The 22801-nt window shown below is 34.5% G+C and overlaps 1 protein-coding gene and 1 long non-coding RNA gene across 2 annotated transcripts; both read right to left on the minus strand.

Moving 5' to 3' along the window:
* Positions 1-316: 316 nt before the first annotated feature.
* LOC120289924 lies at positions 317-1204 on the minus strand. The gene is made up of 3 exons (XM_039305322.1): positions 1112-1204; positions 988-1035; positions 317-919 (listed from the first exon to the last, which is right to left on the minus strand). Exons 1-3 carry the CDS (start codon positions 1202-1204, stop codon positions 317-319), a joined length of 744 nt encoding a protein of 247 aa, XP_039161256.1.
* A 3774-nt stretch (positions 1205-4978) lies between these two features.
* LOC120289988 lies at positions 4979-7909 on the minus strand. The gene is made up of 3 exons (XR_005547789.1): positions 7826-7909; positions 6327-6407; positions 4979-5056 (listed from the first exon to the last, which is right to left on the minus strand). It is a non-coding gene; the product is annotated as an uncharacterized LOC120289988 (long non-coding RNA).
* Positions 7910-22801: the final 14892 nt, after the last annotated feature.

A 22801-nucleotide genomic window follows, 5' to 3' on the forward strand; every position in this document is an offset into this window, starting at 1 on the left:
AGAATTTGTGTGGATCATTGCTTTATTTGAATGGATGAACCCTATTGACCGTTGATGGCCATCTTGCCAATTCTTTGAAGAATTGGGTTCACCTTGATACAACAATTAGCAATGAATTAATCGCTCACTGCTTGGGAGAAAATACCAATTGACCCATAGAGTTAAGGTGTGCACTTGACAATATAGATTAAACTTTGGTACAAGCATGGCTAATGCCGTACCTCAATAGTCTTAAAATATGAGTAAACACCATGATTAACAAGTGCAAAAAAATATCACATCACCATATGTCCTTGTTCAATAGTGATAGCACAAGTCATTTCCAAATCTTCACAGGACGGAAGAGGCGAGGCCAATTGGTGGATTCAACCATTTCAACATATAAGGGAAGCTTTAGTATTGCAGACAATATGACAGGGATGACCACCAACAAAGTAATGGGGATGTAAATCCACTTCCATCGTTCGCTTAGGACAATCACAAGAGCATAGCCAAAAGCCACGAGTATGAAGACGAAAGAGAGGAAGAGAAAAGTGAGGCCTAGTATCATTTTTCTTGGTAGTGAATGAAGAAAATCTTCTGCGGCATAGCGTGAGGTTAGGATAGCCAAGAACATCGAGGTGGCGGTGACAGAGGAGAAGAGAGATAAAGCGTATGCAACGGTAAATACCAAGAATGAGTCCCTTTTTAGAAAGACCGGGTTACCCCTATCGTTGCTTCCAGGTATTGTAAAAGCTACTGTAAAGATGAGGGTTGATATGACGCTACAAGATGATGACGTATCCTTTATCCATTGCCCCGCCTCTTTGACCAAATCTTTTCGCTGTTCTACAAAAACTCCCCAGTATGTCTTCCCGCTCCTTTCTTTTGTTTCTTTCAATTCCAGACTTTTAGAAGGACTGCTCTTATCTTCTTTTACCTTCATCGATCAACGCAAATGTAAATTCAAGAGCGAAAAGGGTAGCAGAACAAATAAGGTGAACTGACCTCAAATTTTAGACTTTTTATCAAAGGAGGACTCTTATCTTCCAGCACCTTCAGAAAATAAAGGACACCTATCAATGTGATTGTAAGTAAATTAAAGAGTGGCAAGCAAATATGGTGAACCAACCTCAAACCATTGAAGTTCCCTTTGCATAAGAAAAGCTGCTCCAGAAACATCTGCTGGTACGTATCCGGGGACCATTCTACTACCTGCCGCCATCGGGTCGCGGTTCCTCGAATATGGTACCTCAAATTTGGGATTGTGTTGTACCATTCATTAGTCTAAATAACTCAACATGCCTTCCCTTCACAATTTCTTTCATCAGTTCTTTTGCGAATTGTTTACTCCACATCAACTCCGGAAAATGCTCAAGACATAACTTGACTATTTCAGAGATTCCGCTAGATGCAGCATCAAGGACAATGGTCGAAGTCAATTTGAGTATTTCAGGTGCTTTCATACGAGCCTTCCTCTCGTTTAAAGTTAGTTTTGCTAACTCAAGCAAGCATTCGTGGCTTACTTTCAATTCTCCAATCCTTTTGATAAAACGTGCTGCACAAACATCAGATAAGCAATTTTGCCAGCAATAAAGAATCAAAGGATATGGAGGCTTTCACATTTGTGCCGTGTTCTTACGTATATAGTAGTTGAGAAGAGAATGATGAATTCAAGATATTAATCGAGGAAGCAAACTTCATATGGCTTGAAAATCAAAATGCATGTATCGGAGAACAGATGGATCCATTGATGAACATACAAAATATCATGAGATAAAAAGAAAAAAAGAAAAAAAGAAAGAGTTTTGAAAAATGGGTAGATTCAACGACAGATCAATAGATATGTTTTCAAACTAATTAGTTTTACATATTCTCTTGATGGGATACATGTCAATTAGACTTTGAATTGAATGGAATCTAATCATATCGTAGTATACAAATCAAGAGCCGATTCATATTGATAACTATGATCTCAACGGGATATATCAATAATATCAATTTACAATTTAAGATAGATATCTCTACCCATGGATGAAATAAGGTCCTTTTTCTATAGATACCATGGCATGTTTTTTGTCTAAAGATACCATGGCAGTTAGTGTACCTGGTTTTGTGGCAACATTCCGAGTAATGTCTTGAACCGGTGAGTCGCTGGTGTCACCACCATTAAGAGGAAAGAAAAATCATGTTAGCAAATTATAAATTGATGATGAACAAAAAGATACATATCAGCGCATGTAATTAAATTTATTAATGCTTGAATATGTGAGAAAAACAAATTGGATCAATCAACCTCAATAATCTGAGATCCAAATCTATTCTCGATAATTCTACTTGACAATTTGACTTGCCTAAGTAACTCAAACTAACTTTATAAATGTTAAATTAGATATTAAGTTGTACCACACATCATGATTTAGATATTAATTGTATACCCTATCCCCTAACTTTTTTTTTTTTTGTGAAGAAGATCTATGAATGATATGCTTTTTGTCATGTTAGTCCATCCATCAATCGGATTTAACAGAAATACCTCGAGCCATCTTCATGTCTTTGGTGTTGTCAAATGGTGTATCAACCAAGCAAGGGACACCTAAGAAGGGAACAGATAGAGTGAACCCTGTGTGGATAAGTTGTTTGAATTGTACAAATCTAACAAAAGCAAAAGAAGCGTAAGAAGTACCTACATTGGTAAATACATTTTTCCCAAAAATCGAGTTTAGCTCCACTACGGTAGTAGGACTTCACATGCACAAAGACTTCCAACAGGCCATTGTTTTTTGTATCAACCGACGTCGCTAAGTCACGGTATTGGTGAGCTAAATACAAGAGTATGTCTTTTGGGACACAAACAAAAAAGTAAATTAAAGTGAACAGTGAATTAATTGAGATAAGAAAAGTGAGTGTGAAATCCTACCCAAATGGCCGGCCTTAATAAGGTTCATCATGATATCATTACAAGGGGGGTATGTTATACGCTTGGCCAGGTACCAGATAACCTCCTTTTGCTTAGGAATACTTCTCGTAGCAGACAACAGGGCATCGTGTACCGTAGATTCACCACGGACTTTTTCAAGTTGTTCTATTGATTCCTTTGCCCTCCTTATTTTTCCTTTCTGGGCGGCAACGCAGAAGGCTTGATCTAAGCCGCGAGCTTTAAGTTCCCGAGGGATGCGCTTTAGCAGTTTCTCCACCAATTCATCTTGTCCAGTCACAGCCGCAATATTGAGCACAGTAAAGTCACCATCACCATCTTCTATGGTCATAAGTTGGGCCGTCATTGCTTCGGGATCTTTAGTGAGGATTCTCTCTATAGCTTTCCAATCACCTTTTAATGTGGCTTCAAACAATTGTCGATAATTTTCATCAACCACCGGTGTCGGTGGTGTCGGCTCGACTGCAAATATTGCACATTAAAAGTCCTCAGTCTTTAAAAGTTTTTTTTTTTGGTTGGGCTTTGTCAATTACAATTCAAGATATTCTTATGATTTTAAAAACTATGAAAATATTATATTTGAATTTTTATGTCAGCATTTGGACCCCGTGAAGTTTAAAATGTTTTGTATTACACAAAGTCAAAATCCAAGAAACACAATATTTATGAAAAAGGAAAAATTAAAGGTTCACCAGTCTAGGTGAATCTCTTTGTAACCAAAAAGAGAAATGAACACAAATAACCTTAAAAAAAATAATTAATTACACCTTGTATACTATAGATCATCTATTCCAGACTGATCAAGCTCATTCATTGCATGAAATTTTCTGTATTAAACTTAGATAGTGAACTTTTAAACAAGAAAAATTACACGTTAAACTGAAGGAAGGTCCTGATTTTTTTTTTTCAAGATAAGTATTATTTCATCAATTAGTTTTTTGGGACCTTCAAATTGTCATATCTTGGACAATGTGTTTTTAGTGAGTTCTTATTTTTCATTGCCATTGATCATATCCGCTATATCATTAATAACTAATGAGCTCGATCTTTTACTCTTTCGAGGTAATTTTTTTTTTTTTTTTTTGGGATTTCTTTGTATTAATTCAAGATATTATTCAAAATTTAAAAATTATGAGAAGATTAAATTTAATTCATATCTCAGCATTTGTATGCTGTAAAATTTAAAAAGTTTCGGAGTAAAATAAACCAAGATGCATCCTCCAACACAAGGTTAATGAAAAATAACAATTAGAAGTTCAAAGCGAAACAACTTTAGTTGGTTTGCGACTGCCTTGGAAAAGCTTTGTCAGTTGCCGTGCCTTCTGGATTTACATTTAAGAGAATGTCTTTAATAACAATAGGAGAGGATAAGGATACGACAAGTGTTAAAAATTTTATATGAGCATCATAACTTTTTTTTTCCATCACTCAAGCTTCATATCAGTGAAAATTTGTTTATTGGAGTGCCATGATTCATTGATTTATTGATTTTGGTAGAGTGAGACTTGTTCAACATGTATCAACTTATTATGAACGACTTAGATAAATCCTATTTAATCAACAGAGAAAGGAATGGCTCCCTTGGCAACGGCGTACCCCCCTGCCTTTGCTTCATCAAGAGAATTTTGTATTTCTGAAGGATTGGTTTCTTTGTTGGAGTCCACGTCCACACAAACATCTTGGATAATAGAAGGAAGAAAACCAGAGTTGATGCAAATCGTCTTTCTGAAACTTATATGTTCCTTCAATTTAGCGGGGCGAAAAAGCTGAATGGTCACCCTAGAATCTACAATTTTTAAATGGGTACATTTTGCGTATTTACTGTTTGCTTGAAACGAATAGTCATGCCATGGGCTCAAGAAAATGAATCAACTAGCAGTATTTCGTGGCCACACATTGCTTTTGCATTTTTAGTTCATTGGAATTAAAAATTTTCGGCCTCTGTAATTAGCTCCAATTGAATATGCCGCCAAACTAGATAAAGGAAACAAAGAAATTATAAGACCACATCGCTCATACCATAAATTTTTCTGGGTTGGGATATGAATATGTTTGTACTTGGTGGCGGTTCTGCAAGATCTGAATTTCCTTGTGTTTCACTTTCTTCCGGCGCCATTGGGTTTCTCTCCTCATTGCAATCTTTCAACAACAAAGTAAACGGAGGATGCAAAAATGGGTAAGATATTCAATTATCAAAGAGTTTTAGTCTTCCTACGCCGAGTTCATCCCTTCCCTTTATACAAGTACCTCCCCTAATATAAACCTACACCTAGAGCAAGTAAAGCATATAATTCTTTATTCACTTTATAGCGAGTGGAATACTTTTCTTTTCTTTTCTTTTTTATTGAAGCAGTTGGATTACTCAAGTGTAAAAAGGATTTTTTTTTTTTTTGAATGTAAAAAAGATTATCACTAGAAATAAAGACTAGACCTTTACAAGTTGGCAAGTAAGCTTAGGCTCTAGGGCCACACATAATTAGGTTTAGTACCTAGTGATCGAACTATTACTTGAAGGTAACTCTGTCTCTCTTTTTTATGATACAGTTCATTCTATTCCTTGAGACCAAAGGAGTCTTTTCCAAGTTAAGCAACTTCTTTCTCGAGCTCGGGAAAGTTATTCGGGCAAGTTATTTTGCAAGCTTTTAGCTGAATAAATCTATCGGCAAAAACAGGCATCTCACTTTGTCTGGTCCAAAAATAGGTTTAAGGATATTAGAAGTATCAAAAGTTTCAGCACTCATAATAGTGACAACCATTTTTATTGAAGAGTTATTTTTGGCTTAGAACAACAACATGATTTCCTTTTTGGAGATGACTATAGTGAATTGATTAGCTTGAGAATCGTGTCTTTAAAGGATGAGTCATGTAGTCTCTTAATGATAAGTAATTAAATATTCAAAACCCATTTGTTTTGCCGTATGCTCTTGACGAAATTGCTTTGTTGGACAACCAACTGCCAATCCGATTCGCATTTAAATTAGAAATGGAAAATAATTAGTCCTCACAAGGTGATTGCTCGGACAAAACTTTCCAATAAGAGGAAGTTTTCTGGTAGTTAATTTTAATGAACTGGTCATTGAGTTCTTATGAGTGACGAAACTAGGACTGACAAAAAGCAGTCGCACCATCATCCAAAACTAGGAGGGAACTTGTGCAGCCAAGTCATACCAAATTTAGGATATTTGACTTTGAGTAATACGTTTTGCTTTTGCTTACTAGTTTCTTGAATCAATCAACTGTATTTGATGGCCACACATTGCTTTTGCATTTTTACTTCATTGTTGGAAATTTATTTATCTTTGGTCCCTGCAATTACATATGCCGCCAAACTAGATAAAGGAAACGAAGAAATTATAAGACCACATCGCTTACACCATAAATTTTTCTGGGTTGGAACATAAATATGTACCTGGTGGTGGTTCAGCAGGATTTGAATCTCCTTGCATTTCACTTGGTTGCGGCGCCATCGGGTTGCTCTCCTTGTTGCAATCTTTCAACAACAAAGTTATGGAGGATGCGAAAATGGGTAAGATATCCAATTATCAAAGAATTTTGGTCCCCTTAAGCGGAGTTCATTCCTTCTTTTTATAGAAGTACCTTGCCTAATGTAAAGGTATGCAAGTAAAGCATAACTTGTTTTTATTTTGTTTTTACGTTATAGTGGTTGGATTACTTGGGTGAAATGATTATCACTAGGAATATAAACAAGACCTATACAAGTTAACAAGCAGGCTCAAATCATTAGGTTCATTTCCCAATGATCAAACCGTTGCTTTAAGGTGACTTTGTCCCTCTTTCTTAGGATAAAGTTCATTCTGTCCCTTGACACCGATGGAGTCTTTACCAAATTAAGCCATTTCTTTCTCGGCTTAGGCAAGCTATTTAGGCAAGTTAATTTGCAAGGCTTTAGCCGAATAACGCCATTCACAAAAACGAGCGCTCAGCTTTGTCGAGCCAAAAAGCACAAGTAAGAAACTTCAATTCCATAAATTTGCTTAATGTAGAAAATAATTAGGTTTCTTCAAAATTTCTCTTTTGATAAAATTAATTTCTAAGGAAGTAAAATCTAAAAATAAAGAGAAAACATAATGCATTTAATATATAAGGGATATCCACAATAAAGAAAAACAAAACATGTGATGTTGTTAGTTATGGCAACTAGATCCTACACAGAAATAGAAAAGTTCACAAAAGAAGGAAAGTAAATAAATTGAGATTAAGGGCAACTTTGTCTTTTTAAAGAAAATGGGGTGCACTTAGTCGGATAAGGTATGGAAATAGCGGCACCCGAAAGTTTTCATCTAATATATAATGGAAATTTTCCAATATTTTCATTTCTAAATTTGTCAATAAAAGTACGTTTGGTAAAAGTTTTGATTGCTGTGTTTGAAAATGAATACAGTTAAACTTGGAAAATTTAATCACACTTTGTATGCTTTAGATCTTGCATAGATGACTGGTATCAGGCTCATTCATTGTAGTGGAATTTTTTGCACAAAACTTATATGGTAAATTTCTAAACAAGAAAAATTAACAGAGATCATGAGTTTTTATAAATATGTATTAAATCATGAATTAGTTTGGTGAGACCTTCTAAGTTTCATACATCAAACGATGCGTTTTTACTGAGTTTTAATTCGTAGTTGCCATTGATCTAATCCATGATATCATTCATACATTGTAAGCGCGTTTTGTTCCTCTTTGGAAGTAAAAGAGTATTTCTTTTGGGGGTTTCTCAATTATAGATATTGTTCAAATTTTAAAAAAAAATGAAAAGATTATCTGTAAGTTCATATGTTAGCATTTGTATTCTATGAAATTCAAAGTGATTTGGACTAACAAAAGTCAAAATGCATTAAACAAAAGGTTTATGAAAAACTAAAATTAAAAGCTCAAAAAGAGACAAACCTCTAGGTTTTTTGCGACCAACTTGGGAAGCTTTATAAGTTGCCATGCCTTCTGTAGTCCCTTTTTTGTGAAACTCTTTGTTACCGAAAATTCAATGAATATAAATAACCTAATTAATTTTACTCTATATGCTTTAGATCATGTATACATTATTGGTATCAGGCTCGTTCATCACATGGAATTGTTTGCATGAAACTTAGATGGTAAAATTTTAAGCCAAAAAAAAAAAAATCATCGTGAGTTCTCTCTCTCTCTCTCTCTCTCTCTCTCTTTTTTTTTTTTTTCTTGTTTTTTTTTTCGGATAGGTATCAAATTAGGAATTAGTTTTGTGGGACCTTCTAGGTTCCATATATTGGATGAAATTCAAAGTGACTTGTACTAACAAAAGTCAAAATCCATGATTTATGAAAAACGAAAATTAAAAGTTCAAAGTGACAAATCTCTGGTTGTTTTGCAGCCATCTTGAGAAGCTTTATCAGTCACCATGCCTTATGAGCTCTCTTCTACGTGAACTTCTTTGTTACCATAAAGAGACATGAATATAATCAACCTTAGAAAATTTAATTCCACTTCGTATGCTTTATATCATGCATACTAGCTCAATCATTGCATGATTTTTTTTTCACTGAACTTAGATGGTAAACTTTAAAACAAAAAAAAAAATTAATGTTAAACTTAACAAAGATCACGACTTTCTTTTCGAAATAGAATTGTATCATCAATTAGTGGGAGGGATGTTCTAGCTTTCATATAGTGGACAATGCGATTTTGTAAGTTTTTGTCTCATTGCGATTGATCTTATCCATGATATTATTAAGTAAATTATGAGCACATTCTTTTACATTTCAGAAGTAAAAAAAAAAAAAAAAAAAAAAATTGGGCTTTCTCAATTATAATTCAAGATATTATCCAGATTTTAAAATTTGTAAAAAGGTTATATTTCAATTTATATGTCAGCATACGTATGCTCTGAGACTAGAAGTATTTGGGATTGAAAAGGTTAAGATGCTTGAAAATCAAGATTTATGAAAAACAAAAATTAAAAGTTCAAAGTGACAAATGTCTAGTTGTTTTGCAATTGTCTTGGCAAGCTTGATCAATTGCCATGTCCTCTGAACTCAAGTCTATGCGAACCTCTGTGTTAACAAAACATAAGTTTACATAAATAACTTTAGAAAAATTAATTACATTTGGTACGCTTCGGTCTCAATAGGTTGGGAAATCTCACTTTTAGCCCCTATACTTTGGTTATAAGTCCAGTCCTCTTACTGTTCTATGGTGACAATTTAAATCACTTCGTTAAAATTACCGGGACAAAGAATTTTGCGTCCCCCAATAATTTGGATGTAAGCTCTTTTTCAAAAAGAAAATTTTTTCCGATGATTTAGTTGGACTTTCCAAATTATTTAGGAGTCGTTTTCCGTTGGTCACACCAGAAAATTCTAAGCAGTGTCTTTTTAGGATACATACTTGACTCCATCGCATGATTTTAGGTACTCTGGACTCAGGTTAAGAGCACAACCATAATTGTATGAGTTCCAGCTTAGTGGAATCGACATTTTTGCCTCTTGAGTCAGGCTCATGTATTATTACACCATTTTTCTAAAAACAAAATCCACCAAGATATTTAGTGTACATACGGTCTACAAAAATGTTTTAGTGAATCTCTTATCTTCACCAAAAAGAAAATGTTTTAGTGACAATTGCTTCTTATTTCAACTTCCATTTTCTTGAAAAGATATTTGGAGGGTGAAAAGTAAGAGCTTTCGACAAGAATGAAAGTTATAGAAACATGTTTGGTGTAGTTGTTTAAAGCAAATCTCGTAAAAATAATGTCAATTTTGGTCGTTCTAAGTTTTAAAGTTCAGATGTCGAAAACACGACAACCAAATTTCTACCAAACATATTTTCATTGAAAACTTGTGGAAAGAAAGAAAATTGGAAAATTTTCTCAGACCAAACATGCCCTCAGGTTCGGCCCAAATTAACCCCCAAAAAAGCGACACTTTTCCAATTTTTCCATCACCTTTTGGGATGAAATCAGAACAAAGAAAGGAAAGAACAGAACATACCTGGCGATGGTTTCGGAATCGAACTGTCTTGGATATCCATGAAGGTTTCCAAGGCGTGCCGCGAGCAGGTAAAACTCTAAAGCGGTGAAGTAATTTCAAGGGGTTGAAGTCGAAGTTGTTTTCTGCTCCCATGGGTCTTCTCCTTTTATAATCGACCTGGGGATGGAGCCAAAGTTCCAGCTGTAGAGACGACGTTACCCTTCTCTTTTCCCGAATGACGTCCACATCTCCAAATTTTATGACGTCAGAAATTTTATAGAAATTCCTATTTATTTATTTTTCTTTTCTTCCACCATTCCCTTCTTTGCAAACAACATATTTCCATATATTTTTGTTAAGTGCACCCGCCGTGTAAAAATTTCTTACTTTACATAAGCGGGTTTTATAGAATGACAAATAATGCGATTTTTATATTTAGCATGTATATTTATTCCATAAACAGGTTTGTGTTTCCATTCTAACATTGCTTGTATTAAAAAAGACTATTACATCGACAGTGTGCGTAATATAAATCCTATTTCAATGGGCTTTTATCATGTACAATGGTAGTATGAAAATTTCTTGACACGAGTAGATTTTAGGTAATCAAGATAATCAATTTTTACTTTTAACGTGTAACTTTATACGGTAAATAGATTTGTATTTTCATCCTGGGGGATCGTATAGGCCAAAAAAAAAATGTACTTTTACAATGACGATATATGTAATATAGATATCCATAATATTTGTATTTCCAGCCATTTGATCCATACTTTATAAACAACATGGGGAAATCATTCTCTTCACCAATTTTTTCTTAACTTTTATTTTTATTGTCAAAAAATCATTCTAACATAATTTGAGCTTGGATTGCGCTAAGGTGTTATTCTCCCATAAGAAAGACATTGACATATTTAATTTTACCTCGTAAGGTGAGATTATTTTCATCCTCAATTAATAAAATAATCATATAATTTTAATTAATGTAAGTATCCTAAAAATCTTAATATCAGAATTCTTTCTAAGAATAGAATGATTGAAATGGCTGAATAACCTGACTCACGGTGGACCTAGTTAATTGAACATGGAATTTATGCTTATTTTTAAAAAGTAAGGAAAATGGGAAGGACAAAAATTTTGGATGAAAATTTAATCAATGAAATCAGCTCATTTTATATAATAAAGACGGAACGTTTTTTCCGTGTATCGTGGGCTAAGTAACATCGATACGAACATGTAATATGCGACACAACACAACATGTCAACACGTTATTAATCGAAAAAAGAGAATTTCAACACGTTTGGATATGTTATATATTAAATGAATATTAAATACTATTCAAATTCATAAATAAATAAATAAGCCTATAATAAATCTATACTAATAGCATTAATAAATTTATTCATAAAAAATTGGAACAAATGACTAACGAGAGATTAAAGTCAAAATATATTTTAACCCACTTATTTATTTATTTTTTAGCCTTACCTATTCATTAATAAATGTATTTAGCATTCGGTATTTTTTTTTTTAGCTGGGGCTAAATGGGCCCCACCTATTTATTTCATCCTCTTTGCTTTCTTCCCCCACCCCACCCACCGCCTGGTACTTGTCACTTCCTAAAATTGGAATCACCCTGCACGAGTCTCCATCCTCCTCTCCCTTCAAAAAAGAAAAGAAAAGAAAAATCACAAGTTCTTTCACCCTTAGCCTCTCGTTTCTTCCCCAGCAGTAAGTTAGGCATCCCATCAATAATTGTGACACCAGCTGTCCAACTGAATTGTTAACATTTGTACTTAGACCATCAGCATCGAATTTAATGGCCAAACTGGATTCTTGCAGTAAAAGATCCCTACCTTCATCTCGTCCCATCAATAATTAGGACACTCACTGTGCAACTGTACTGTTAACATTAATACATGGACCGTAGTAACGAATTTAATGACCAAATTGTTGGAAGCACGCAATAAAAAATCAATACTTTCGTATGGGGAAATCTTCAAAAAGAGCTTAAGTCTAAACCCGTCAATTAAAAAAAAACATATCTAATTAGATCTATCTTCACTAAAAAATTTAAGTGAATGAGTTTTGTGTCAATTTGGATATATTAACAGCTCCACACTACATTAATTCTCCGATATGGGATTTTTTTAACACAACTCACCCACACATGCTTCCTAACAATCTCCTCATCATGCATATGGGAACTTAGTGTTTTTAGGTCTACTTCCTCTTAATCCAATTATCAATATCTCATCTTGATTAGATTGGAGGCCCATTAATCTATCATCTGCTTCGATATCATTTATTGAGAGCGCGTAATAGAAGCCCAATACCTGCACCAAATGAGATAACCAAGAGAGAGCTCAAGTTTGAGCCCGTCAATATATCTAATTAAACTCAAGTTAATAAATTATGAACCAACTAAGAGATATATTAAGCATTTTACACCATACTAATTTTCTAATATAAGAATTATTTAACACAACTCACTCACACTTACGTCCTAACATGAACTTAACTCATAAGACTCAACTGATAGAATGCCTAGTAAGCTCATTGATTAGGCATGACAATGCAAATGACCCGCACAGGCCATCCACGGAACATCTGGTGTGGTCATTGATCTCAAGTTTCCAATGGGCAGAGTTTAAATGAAGCACATGACACGTGGTGATGATTAAGTGATGCAAAGCGTGCACAATTCACGGCGGAGTCAAATAGGATCTAAAACCTTAACATTAAACTTAACGAAAGTCACGAGTTCTTTTCAAAATGGATATTGTAGAATTAGTTTTATGAGACCTTCTTATTTTCATATTTTGGACCATATGTTTATCAAAGAGGTTTTATTTCTCGTTGCCATAGATCTTATCCATTTTGCATATCTTGGACCTCCTGTCATGAGTTGTTTTCAAATTAGATATTGTATCGTGAATTAGGTATGTATATATATGTATTATATGACCATCAATGGACATAGAAGAAAACGCATGATGGTTGACAATAAAATAAACAAATGCCACGTATTCAGTTGTTAATATACGACGACGCACGATTGGTAGCTGCTTGTATGAACACTGACGGGAATTTCTCATTAATGAAGTTTTAAATATTACTAAAAGAGCCAAGATGGTTAGCATCGAAGACGCATGTTGTGGAAAACAATAGTTGCTGTTCAGAGGCCTAGTCATGGAATAGTCACCAATAATTGCACAATTCTCAAAACACGATGAAGACGATTATGTAAAGCATGGGCGGAATGGGTCTATGAGAATAAAAAGAGAATGGGCAGAGTCGATGGCGGTTACTGGAGAAGATGCAATTGCTGAGTGGTTATTACGTTTTCATTATTATAAATACTACCAATTATCCAGCTAGAAAGCCCCGGACGAATCAATCACAATATTACCATTTTATCTTATTTTTCCTATACTTAACTTTAATTTCTTAGTCATAAATTTCAGATTCCCATCATTGATTAGATTATGGCGTGTTTCTTTATCCTAATACCTCGTTGTTGGCTAAATTTTGATGTTGTATCTTACCATCATTAACTTATGCTGTCAATTAAATTCCAACATAGTTTGAGATTGATCTTGTAACTTTTGGACCTTATCGTCGATTAAATTCTAGCTTGGTAAAAAATTGTACAGTGTTATTTAAAGGCGCTAGATTCCTCATTGCATAAGATATCTTCTGTCCGGAGTTGGTGTAGAACCATTGTCCCTTTTAATAGGAGAAAGATATTTCATTGTGAGAGTAATTATGGTGAAATGATACAAAAAATAGTTTTTCTTCAAATAAACGGATCATTTGTCTCCTTAAAATTAGTTCATTCCCACGAAATATACAAGTATCTCCCTTTAAATTAGGGAAAATTCCAAATATGGGCTTGAAGTGCCATTATTTTCTCAAATAAGGGCTTGAAGTGAAACTTGTTTCAAATTAGAGCCTAAAGTGCTCTCATTTTAGAGGTGAGGACACCTGGAGTGCCATAACTTGGCACGCCGGGACACTTAAGTGTCATAATTTTAAAATGGTACACTTAAGTGCCATCATCGGAGTAAAATAGGACACTTAAGTGCCACTCCGGCGAAAATCCGGCCAAATGGCTGACGTGGCGACTTTCCGGCGAGCTCGGTCCAAAACGGCGTCGTTTTGCACGCTGACGTGGCGTAGAAAATGCAAAAACAACGCCGTTTCGTGTCTACGTTTAAATAATAGTATATAAATTAATTAAATTAGATTTAAAATATTCAACAAATTTTAAAAAATAAGAAAATTTTAAAAAATTTAAAAAATTAAGAAAAATTTTAAAAATTAAGAAAATTTAAAAATTTTAAAAAATTAAGAAAATTTTAAAATTTTTTAAAATTTTAAAAAATAAGAAAATTTAAAAAATTTAAAAAATTAAGAAAATTTTAAAAAATTTTAAAAATTAAGAAAATTTTAAATTTTTTTAAAATTAAGAAAATTTTAATTTTTTAAAAAAATTAAGAAAATTTTAAAATTTTAATTTTTTCTGAAAATTAAGAACATTTTAAAATTTTTTTCAAATTAAGAAAAATTAAAAAAATTAAAATTATAAAAAAATTATAAAAAAGGGGGAGTGGGAGGCCGAACGGGCGGCTCCCTTGCCGCCACCGCCGGCTCCCTCACCGCCGCCACCTCCGCCGCCGCCGCCTCCCCCTTTTTTTTAATGTTTAAATTTTTTAAATTTTCTTATTTTAAAATTTTTAAATTTTTTTAAAATTAAAATTTTTACAATTTTCTTTTTTTAATTTTTTAAATTTTTTAAAATTAAAATTTTTACAATTTTCTTTTTTTTTTTTTAAATTAAAATTTTTAAAATTTTCTTTTTTTTTTAATTTTTAAAATTAAAATTTTTAAAATTTTCTTCTTGTTTTAATTTTTAAAATTGTTTAAAATTAAAATTTTTAAAATTTTCTTATTTTTAAATTTTATTTTTAGTTTTTTAAAATTAAAATTTTTAAAATTTTCTTTTTTTAAAATTTTTAAAATTTTTAAAATTAAAATTTTGTTTTTTTTTTTATTTTTTTTAAATTTTTAAAAATTAAAATTTTTAAAATTTTCTTTTTAAAAAAAAATTAAAATTTTTTAAAATTAAAACTTTTAAATTTTTTAAAATTTTTAAATTTTTATGCTGATTTGGAGCTCCGGCGAGCCACGTAGGCAAAAAATAATAATAAAATATTCCACGTAGGATTTCCAAAGAAGGTCGTCGGAGGTGGCACTTAAGTGTCCCACTCGAAAAAAAGTGGCACTTAAGTGTACCGTTTTGAAGTTATTGCACTTAAGTGTCTCGGCGTCAAGTTTATGGCACTTGTGGTGGACTTCCCTCTCATTTTATCATATAAGGGCTTGAAATAGTTATAGCAATTTCAAATAAGAGCTTACTCTCTATGGCTTGTCGGCTAGCATAATATTCCAGCTGATCAGAAGTATTTTCATCTAAACACATTTTTAATTTACATTTTAATTAAATTAGGTTAAAAAAAAGATAAACGTTTTTTTTTTTTTTTGTCAAAAGAGTAAACATATCGTTGATGGGGTGGTAGCAATAGCCGGCGAGGTTGCTGGTGACCCTCGCCAAAGACGGCAGAGGATGGCAACCCTCACCTAGGCATCAACCACCCCACCGGTGATGAGGCGGCAACCACAAGCGAGAGAGAGCCCTCCCATCCATGTGTGTTTTCTTTTTTAAGTTTTGTTTTTTTATTCAGTTTTTTTAATGGAAAAAAATTAAAAAAAATTAAAAAAACGAAATTGTCCTTCATAGAACAGTGACTTCATGCTCTTATTTGAGACTAATATGACTATTACATGCTCTTATTTAAAACAAGATTAAGTTCAAACCCTTATTTAGGAAAATGATGGCACTTTGGCCTTTATTTGAAATAATATCCACTTTAAATCCTTATTTAAAAAAATGATAGCAATTTGAGCCCTTATTTAAAATAATGTCTACGTTAAACCTTTATTTGAAAAAATGAAGGTATTTCAGGTTTTTATTTAATATTTTTAAAATTAACAAAGAATTTTATTTTGGTGGGGCTCTCGTGCAAAAGCTGGTGCGGTTTCGCTCTTTCGTTTTCAATGACTCGCAACGTTTTGGACTTTCGGATTTTCATGTAAAACCAAAAAAATATAAAAAAGAAACAGAGAGAAAAATTGTTTTCGTGGGCAGCGTGATTCACCATTTCTTAGAAACGAGTAGGATTGATGTAGCAATGGAAGGACTCGTACTGGTTAAAAACCGACGGAGCGAGCACGTGCATGTTACGTTCCTTCCCTTCCAACTGCGGGACAAACATGCAACGGTTATGAAGATGATTGATTTTTTTACTCAAAAAGACAGAGTCAATGCGGTCCTTTTGAAAATATGTTTCGCCTTTTGCACTTCATTTATTTCATAAAAAATAAAAAATGTAAACGTTTTTTTAAAAAATTATCATTTTATAGATGATGAAAATATTATTTATTTATTTATTTATTTTATAAGCGATAGAAACAATCATTTTTAGAAAAATGAATTATAAACTATTTATTTTTCACCTTTACCAAAAAAAAATTATTTATTTTTCACAAGATAAACGAAACCTTAATATTATTTTCCCAGCAATATATTTGAAGCATTAACTTCTCTTTTTTCAAGAGGGGTGCTATTTCCGCCCTACTAAGTCAACTCCATTTAAAAAAAAAAACTAAATTGCCCTTAATCATTTAATTGCAATTTAAAGTGATGACCTCATCTTCTTTTTATTTATTTAGTTCTATTTCTATTTGAGATCTGATTCTCATAATCAAACACTTCACATGTTTCATGTTGTTTATTGTAAGCATCCCACTAATATTAAAGGCACGACGTTTCCTTTTTTATATTTAGATTTTACTTCCATAAAAATAAGTTTTGTCGAAAAAAGAAAGTTCCAAAAAAATATGTATCAAGTTTCTTAATTGACTACATTAAATAATTTGTCTTTTTTTTCTCTACTATTGGTGACATATCTTTACACAAAGAATGTAAAGAAGTTATATGAATATTTAGGAATACACTAAAAACATTGATGTAAAAAAGTTATCTATAATGAGGAATCTTGATATTTTGTCGATGCACTTCATTGATGATATTAATTTTTGTCAATCCAAACTAATTTTAAAAAAAAAATAATCTTATTTTATGCAATTGAAATTTAACCTTTTAAAAGTTTCACATTGTAGAATGTAATGGTCATTTTATTTTGGTAAATCTCTAAAGATAGTCTTTTTTTTTGTTTCATCCTATGGTCCCAATATATGACAATTGATAAGAAAATGTTTGATGTGATATGCACAACACAAGTGTAAAGTTATAAACAAGTGATTGTGTAAAAAAAAAAAAAAATCTATGTTAAAATTTTTCTACACTATACTTGACAGTTGATTCATAAATCTGTTGGGCAACATAGAAGAGAACTTTTTGCCAAAACGAATTTTTCAGAGAAGTAAAATCCAATATTAAAGTGCAAAACATAGTGCCAACAATTAAATTAAAAAAAATGTAAAATTCTTAATTATGACAACTAAATTCTACATAGAAGTAGAAAAGGCTACCATTTTAAATTGCAATTGATTGGTTAGGGAAAGTGGATTTAGTCATATAGGGGTGAAAATAGTGTCATCCTGTTACAAATACTTTAGAAGTGCTCAGCCAATCATCAACTCGGTCACAGGGCCATGAATCACGGACTACGCTAGACTACGGAAAGTGCTAAATTCTTAGAATAAAATTGAGTAAATTTACACTGCATGAATGTTAATTTTGTCACCATTAATAAAAACTCCTAATCCATCCCTGTTTAGAAGACTTTTCTCCTATGCCTCGGACATTAGACACGACGGCTCATTATCATCTCACAGGTTAAAAGTTACTCGGAAAATCATTGGGAAGAATCTACATCTTCAGCCAAAAAGATAATGTTGTTTCATTCCTGTAAGGCGAGTACAGTCATAAACTAAAGATCATGTATTTCGTCAACTTCCAACCTTTTTCTTTCGTCATTGACCTTAGCGTAAGAAGGTTTCGAAAGCACCACACCGAAACTTCGAAAAAATTATCCAAAAAGTCATAAATCTATTTGCGAATTAATTCTAAACATTTTCACTTCTTGCCAATCGAGTCTATCCGACTAATTTTAGTTGGAAAATACTAACGTGAATGCTGACGATGTCATATAAGACCGATGGCGCTAACGTAGATAATTTTTAATAATATTTTAATATTTTTTGAAATTTTATCGTTTTTCTTTCTTTTATTTTTTTTTTCTTTTCTTTTTGGCTTTTTAATTTCTTTTTGCTGGTGGCCAATTGGCTAGCCTTGCCTGCTAGAGACATGGCCCAGTTGATGGAGGGCTAGCCTCGGCGAGGGTCGGCTTTGCCAACGCTAGGGCGGCCCTGCCAGATTTGGGTTGGGCGAGGTTGACACTCGCCTGGGCCATGGGGAAACTTGGTGAGGGCTCCCTTTGCCAAATCTGGCAAGGCCGGCCCTCACCCAGGCTAGGGCAATGATACGATGCCTAGTGTCGTCGTCACCTAGCCGATGCCTAATGAAGCCACCTTGGCCTAGGCGAAGCCGACCCTCGCCGAGCCATTCGCCAAATTTGGCAAGGCCGGCCCTCACCCAGGCTAGGGCAACGATATGATGCCTAGTGTCGTTGTCACCTACCTGATGCCTGATGAAGCTGCCTTGGCCTAGGCAAGGCCGACCCTCGCTGAGCCACGCTTGGGCAAGGGTTGCCCTCTTAGGGGTCGCCCTCGCTCGACCGGGCCACTAGCAAAAGGAAAGACAAAAGCTAAAAGGAAAAGAAAAAAATCAGAAAAAATAATAATTCAAAAAATATTAAAATATTATTTAAAATTGTCCACATCGTGCCTACGGTCCTTTGTGGCGCCACAAAGTCTACATTGGCATTTTTCAGCCAAAATTAATCAAATGAACTCAATTGGCAAAATTTGAAAATATTTAGAACTGAATTAGTAAAAGTATAATTGGTTTAAAACTTTTTGGGCAATTTTCCCTCAGAACTTCCTTGTTTGTGCTCTGTACGATTGGCGCTCGACCAAGCAGATCGTGAACCTTGACATCAGATTGATTACGGGTGCGTTTGGTTCAACATTCCCAATGAACTTTCGGCCTCGAAAGCCACTTGGGAAAATGCTAGCAACCATTTTAAATGAGCTTTCGGCCAAATGTTGACATTAGAAAAATTGAAAAGGCCAATGCTAGTAGGGACTAGCATTGGGCTTTCAACATGGCCAAATGATGAACTAATTTTTTCCTCTCAAGACTGTCCTTACCAATTTATTAAATTTTTCAATTTTGTCTCCGGTTATTTTATTTTATTTTTTTGTTAGAAAAGGAAACAACCTTCGTCGGTTCGGCGAAAGGCGATGACCTTCGACGAGCCAGTTCTGGCACTGGCGGCCATCGATTGAGGTCACATGAGATCGGGGACCTCCATCGAGGGTCACGCAACCCAACCAAGGGACGCGTGAAGACGAGAGTGACAGTCGCCTAGGTCACAACAGTCATCGCGGGATCTTTTGAGACCCAAGCAAGGGCCGCCTGCGATCGTGCAACCTCTGACAACTTTCGACTAGGTTGCACCACCCTCGTTGGAGGTCACTCGACTCAACCAACAATCGCCAGCACCAAATCTAGTTCATCTACGACCGGCAAAGGGGTTGGTTCATTTTTCTATATATATATATATAGTATGATATACCTAAAGCCATTGTAAAAGTTTTTTGTGCTAAATATGCATTCAATTCAAAGTCTATTTATAAAGAGGTTTTAACCAAACACAATTTGCATTTCTCTAAATAGCTTTGAGTTTCAATATTTACATTACACCCAAAACTCATTTGCAAAGCTTAACTAAATGCACCCTACATGACCCGACTTCCAGGGACCTTCAGTTCGGAACTCGCGCCAGATAAAAACTTAGCAACATCGATATTCTAATTTCATGTCTAAATCATGCCATTGATGCACTGAGCATGAGGACATACTTTGTACTTTTGTTATTATTATTTTTTTTTTGTCTCTGGTAAATTGTTTTAACCGAACCTTATTCCATCACAATTCACAAGTTATCATCTACTCAATAATAATAAAAACAGCGGTAACAAATTTGTTAAATGTCCAAAAAAAATTCTCAAAAAACAGAGAGCAAGCATATCTTTTTCTCCTCACTTTATGGTAGTTGGATTAGTTGAGTGCAAAAATCTTTATTTATGGTAATATAGACTAGACCCGTACCAATGGGCAAACAAGGTCAGGCTCTTGGGCCATGGATCATTAGGTTCAATCCTGGTGATTGAACCATTATTTTAGGGGGTGCATGGAAACACTCCAAAAAGTGTTTCCGGAACACTTCGTATGGAAAGTGTTCCCGGGAAAAAAAAAAAGAACAGAAACGCGTTTGGTTGCGTTTTTGTTCTTTTTTTTTTTTTGTTTCGGAACGAAATAGAAACAGAAAAAAGAAACAAAAAAAAGTTGTTTCTCCCGAAAGAAACACTTCTCGGAAGGAACAAAAGAACAAAAATCACTCTTCTCTCTCTTCTTCTTCTCTTCTTCTTTTCTTCTTTTTTTTCTTCTTTTTCATTTTGGCCGGTCGCCGGCCTCGGCCATGGCCGGCGACCGGCCGTCGAGGCTCGGCGTCGCCGCGGGGCGAGGCGAGCCTCGCCATGGCTGGGCGAGCTCGAGCTCGCCCAAACCAGCGAGCCCAAGCTCGCCCAGCCAAGGTGAGGCCGAGCCTCACCCAACCACGGCCGAGGCTCGGCCTCGCCGTGGGCCGGCGAGCCTCACCGTGGCTGGGCGAGGCTGCCGGCCCCGTCGGCCGGTCGCCGAAGGCCGGTGACCGGCCGAAAAAAAAAAAATAAAAAGAAAGGAAAAATAAAAATAAAAAAATGTTTAAAAAATTAAAAGAAACAAAAAAATAATAAAATTTACCAAACGTGTTTCTGTTCATTTTTTATTCCCGGACCAAACGTTACCAAACCTGTTTTTTTGTTCAAAAACTGTTCCCCGGTACATAAACACTTTTTTTTTGTTTCTGTTCCCCGGAACAGAAACACTTTTTTTTGTTTATGTTCCCAAGAACAAAAAAAGAACAGAAACAAATCCATGCGCACCCTTAGTGACCTGTCCCTCTTTCTTACCAAAGAGTTCATTTCATCCTTTGACACCATGATCAAATTGGAGTCTACACCAAGTTAAGTTGCTTCTCTACTCGAGCTGGGGAAAGCTAGTCACGACCTATGCTCGAGGGACCACCCTTAGGAATAGATTTAGAGATATTTACTGAAAAGAAACCTAGTGGTTCATTGAAAAGACGGCTCGAACACATTATCTTTTCAACCATCCAAGAAAAGGTTTATCGATCAAGAGCACGGGCTCTCTCAAGTTCATACACCACGTGATGTTACATTCTTTTATTTTCAGTTCAGATTAACCCTATCAAAATTTTATATAAGGAGTCGTCATTAACCAATTAAGATTGGCTAGAAACCAATTGAAAAGTAGGAGTGTCATCTAAATTTCTATAGAACCAGAGATCTAAGATTGGGCACTTGATTACACTAGCTATACAAATAATGCCCTTTATACCTAAAGTTATTTATATTGTCAACTAAAGTGTTTTTCATAATCTTTTCATCAATTTTAAGACTACTCCACTAAGCATACATGCGATGTCTTTATTGAAATCCTAAGCATGATAAAAGGAAAATAACAACCAATGTATAGAGATTGTGCAATCAAGTATAATCAAATTGAAATGTACAAGCAGCGTCCTAGCATCGTCTTTAAAGAGAAAACAAAATAAAACAAATCCCCATCGTAAAATTCTAAAAGCTTATTCAATTGGGTTTCAGAATTTTTTTAGGGATTTTCAAGTTTATTCAAGACTAAGAGAAGTCTATTTGAAAAGAAAATTCTAAGGTTGATTCACGCCGCTAAAAGTTGACTGGAATCAATTAAGATGATTTTCCCCCACGTTTTTCCAATTTTTCATTTTTTTTTTTTTTTTAGGAAATGGGCTTCAGACTGAAGGAAGGAAACCGGCCTGACTCACTAACTCAGATCCTAATGGTCCGGGTTAGGTTTGAAATTGGGTCGGCTTAAGGCCTAGTTCAATATTATTGAAATCGGCCTACAAACCTTCAACCCGCCTTCGATTCAACCCAACCATGTGACGCAATCCGACTAACCGGATCTGAACTCATTCAAATTATATCCAAATTTTTTTATTACTTTTCTTTTGATTGATTTTTTAATTTTAGATTTTTTTCCTGTTTTCTATTTTTGGTCTTCTTCTTCACCTTCTCTTCAAAAGAACCAGCACAATATTCAGATGAGCTCTTGCCGGCGCCCAGGCCGCCGTCGAGATGACCTATTGTGACAGACGCTAAACCACTGCCAGCCGTTAGCTGGCCAACAGTTTTTATGTCGTTGGACCTCCTCTAACGAAGAATCCTCAAGCTGCGAAATTGCACGTCCTAAAGCTCATATCGATTCTAGGCTAGTGAACACTCAAATGCACATGAAACAGACTAGCTGGAGCAGCCTCAAATGGCTGGCATTACCGGCAACGAAAAGCTTTCCAGCGGAGGGAAGGCGCACACATGGCTGACTCAGACAGTAAATAATATGCCACAAATCACATGAAAAACAACGATTCAGTGACGATTCAACAATTATAAGAACAAATCAAGCATAAGCGAGGCTCTAATTATCGATTTCCATAAAAGCAATTTCGGTTCTTCGTATAAAAATTTTATCGAACAGTTAGCATGCGATTTAGGAAACGAGCTTCCAATTCGACTCCGATACGCCTTTCGATCAAAACATGATGTACA

The sequence above is a fragment of the Eucalyptus grandis genome, chromosome 11 (assembly GCF_016545825.1).
Source record: "Eucalyptus grandis isolate ANBG69807.140 chromosome 11, ASM1654582v1, whole genome shotgun sequence".
Lineage (NCBI taxonomy): Eukaryota > Viridiplantae > Streptophyta > Magnoliopsida > Myrtales > Myrtaceae > Eucalyptus > Eucalyptus grandis.